Genomic DNA, 3,239 nt, shown 5'->3' on the forward strand with positions numbered 1-3,239 from the left:
AGGAGAAAAGAAACAGCAGGACAATTTAAGGCTAGGTGAGGCAGGTAAAGAGAAGGAAAGAGAAGGAATGGTGGACACAGAAGAGTGTTTGGGGAAAGTGGGCAGGGGCATAAGACTGGAAGATTTGGGAAAGACCTGGGTGGAGAGAGAGTTAGGGGATGAGGGAAATGACAGAGACAGAAGACTCAGGGAGTAGGCATCTATGGCAGGAGGAAGTGGAACTGGGGACAGAAAGCCCAGAGGTGAGTGATGTAAGAGGGATGGGGCTTTAACTAGAGGAAAGGCATCCTGGCCCCCAGACTCAGGCCCTCAACCCCCACCAATATGGCCGTCCCTGGCCCTCCATCCCTGGCCCTAAGCCTGCCAGTGTCTGTCTTCAGGGCTGTGCGTCACCTGTGGTCAATGTGATCCAGAAGGCAGGCCCGTGGTGAGTGTGCAGCGTAGCAGTACCCAGGTGCAGGGCACAGGGTGATGTGAGTGATGTGGCCGTGGAGAAGAAGAGTAGTCCCAACAGCTGGAAGATGCCTGTGGCCAGCAGCATGTGGCCACCATAGACCAGCACGGGCATGGACAGCATCACATTGGCCAGCAGCCAGCAGAGGAATGCCACCCTGGAGAGCCAGGACCCAGTGAAGGCTGGCCTAGACACCTCTACTTGGAAGGGCCCAAGGAGACTCAGGGACCCAAGAACACCCCAAAGATGTGAGAAAGGGATTTCTGCCTATAGGTTTCCCAACCAAGCACAGTGGGGCTGGTGCCACCCTCTCCCACCAGAGATTTCCACATAAGTGGAGGAAAGATGGGTAGAAACTCCATTCCTGTGTCAGGCCAGCAGGACCTCCATCCCACCCTCACCAGAGCATGGCTGAGGTATAGTGTCCCGCCAGGCGATACTGGCTGTGTAGACCACATGGGCTGTTTGGGGTGAACTTCTCAGCCAGGTAGAGCACGGGGTCCGGCAGCCCCTTCTCCAGTGCCTTTGTATACTCCTCAGCATAGTTTTCACCCAGGCGCCAGGTGAACTTCTCATTGTAATTGATGGTCTCATTCAGCTGCTGCACTGGGGTCCCTGGGGAATGGGGCAGTTGTGCTCAGCATGAACCCAAGGACCAGAGTGGGCATTTGCCTGGGTAAGGGCTCAGGGATGTCCTGGGGGGCAGGGGCAGAGGGACAGGAGCTGGTCTCAGTCTCTGGAAATTTCCCTTTCTACCATCCCCCCATTCTGTAGATCCAAAATAGGTCCCAAACACACAGCAAAATCTTCTCTTCCCTCACAGGTAAAAGCCATCCCTCACCTGTGAGTGTAATGTTGACTCCTCCTAGACCAACCTGCAGCCCAACATCAGCGCTGATCCATTCGGAACTGAAGGCCTTGTATGATGTATTGGTGCTGACTCGGCCGACAAACCACTCAGAACTGAAATTCACGGCTGGGGTTGGATAGTTGGACGTATGGGAACTCAGAAAGGTCCAGGCATTACCGGGTTAGAGTCAGAAGGAGAGCTAGAAGGGGTCTAGATCTGTTTTGCTCATAACTGTGTATCTGTTTACTAGCTCAGGGTCTGGCTCATGGTTAGTTTGTCTGAATAAAAGGGTCAGAATCCAAGATTTCCTTTGGTGACACTCTGCTTATGGCCCTCCCTCCCCGCCCTTCCCTGAACCAGAAGATGCCATGAGGAAACAAGGAGAGGAGAGGATGGCTGCTGTGGGAACTAGATGGGACAGAGGCAGTTGCCCAGGATTACACTCACCCAGGATCACAGCCCCGATGAATAAGCTGGTCACCACTCGCAGCAGCCAGAACAGCCTCTGAGTCACAGGGTGGGTGGGTTTAGGAAGGAACACCCTCCTTCCAAATCCACCCTTCCTCTTTCCAGACTTGGGTGTCTGGGTGTGGGGGTTGTTCTAAAACTGGGGTCACTTGGTCAATTGTGATCAAAGTGTCTGGCATATAATAGGTGCTCAATAATCATCCATTGAATCAATGAGTAGGGAGCTTCCTCCTGGGGGTGGGCGTGGGTGATACTTTCTCAGGACTGGAGTCTCTTTCCTGAGTCTAGTTGTAGTCAGAGAGTCTGGCCCCCTCACCTTGAGGCCAAGATCTCTCTGGGGCTGGGATCTCCAGGGCTGGGCTTGTTTCTCACCATCTTGCCCCGAATGCCAGGCAGGATGATGATGAAGGTGACCACTGCAGTCAGAAAGATGGCGATGATGACAGCCAATGTGATGTCCATTGGGAAGATCGGCTTGCGGCCCACATAGAAGGGGAATGTGCGTCCCAAAGTAGCCATTTTGCTGGGGTTGTGCAGGGAGGCGTATGCTGTAGGACAAAAGATATGTATGTCTATGTGCCAGGCACTGTTCTTGGTGCTGGAGATACAGCAGGGGATAAACCAGACCAGGTCCCTCATCTCTGGAGCTCACCAGATGCTACTGAGACTGCGATTCCGCTGCCCCTCTGCCATTCATCTCCCTATGTTTTGAATGTGAGGGAACAAGGGTCTTGGCAATCAGTCTCTGTTGCCCCATGCTCCTTTCCTAACCCGTGGGTCCCCTAAATCAGGGCTGCAACCACCCTCGAGGCTTCTCTGCTTCCTCTGGGACTGTCTTAAGAAATATAATTCTCTTTTATCTCTCTCAGGCCTCCAGCACACTCAGACAGATCACAAGACATAAAAAGATTTNCAAAAAGATTTATATTTACTATCAAGTGAAGGCATAAGGGTGAAAGATGGATGGTACAGATTACAAAAAGATTGCCTTTCCTTCTCAGTTCCCAAAGGAACAAAGGCCAAACAGCTCTGCTAAGTGTGTAATCCAACCACATCATCAGAGGGCTGATTCCCAGTGCTGGCACTGCTCACACTGGTCTGCCCAGCTTTCTCAAGCACCCTGGCTGCAGCGCTGGCAACTCTAGAATAAACAAACTGAACTGAGTTCATTTCATCTTACAGTCAGTGATCCCAGCTCGGCTAATATCCTTGTGTGTGATCTGTACTGGGGCCTTGGTTTGCCTGGGAGGTTCCCTTATTTACAGTCTGACCAGGTAGTGTCTTGTTAAGTGATATAGTGACAGAGTAAGTTTGGAGTTGTGCAGCTCTGTGTTTGAATTCTGCCTCTGCCTCTTGCAAGTTACTTCGCCCNGCAGTGCTGGCACTGCTCACACTTGTCTGCCCAGCTTTCTCAAGCACCCTGGCTGCAGCGCTGGCAACTCTAGAATAAACAAACTGAATTGAGTT

At 52.1% G+C, this 3,239-nt stretch overlaps 1 protein-coding gene across 1 annotated transcript; it reads right to left on the reverse strand.

Annotated features, from left to right (window-relative positions):
• Nucleotides 1-29: 29 nt before the first annotated feature.
• Nucleotides 30-2,291, reverse strand: LOC117798277 (dual oxidase maturation factor 1). The gene is made up of 5 exons (XM_034650706.1): nt 2,145-2,291; nt 1,752-1,809; nt 1,296-1,430; nt 856-1,069; nt 30-611 (listed from the first exon to the last, which is right to left on the reverse strand). Exons 1-5 carry the CDS (start codon nt 2,289-2,291, stop codon nt 377-379), a joined length of 789 nt encoding a protein of 262 aa, XP_034506597.1. The 3' UTR covers nt 30-376.
• Between the last annotated feature and the right edge of the window lie 948 nt (nt 2,292-3,239).

This window comes from Ailuropoda melanoleuca, unplaced genomic scaffold (assembly GCF_002007445.2).
Source record: "Ailuropoda melanoleuca isolate Jingjing unplaced genomic scaffold, ASM200744v2 unplaced-scaffold2984, whole genome shotgun sequence".
Classification (NCBI taxonomy): domain Eukaryota; kingdom Metazoa; phylum Chordata; class Mammalia; order Carnivora; family Ursidae; genus Ailuropoda; species Ailuropoda melanoleuca.

Bases quoted from the DNA above. Each gene is read 5' to 3' on its own strand.
- LOC117798277 (XM_034650706.1), bottom strand. From the start codon at position 2,291: ATGGCTACTTTGGGACGCACATTCCCCTTCTATGTGGGCCGCAAGCCG. The intron at 1,810-2,144 runs GTGAGAAACAAG...CCTGTGACTCAG, and splicing joins CTGGCATTCGGGGCAAGATG to AGGCTGTTCTGGCTGCTGCG. The intron at 1,070-1,295 runs GTGAGGGATGGC...CCCATTCCCCAG, and splicing joins AGTCAACATTACACTCACAG to GGACCCCAGTGCAGCAGCTG.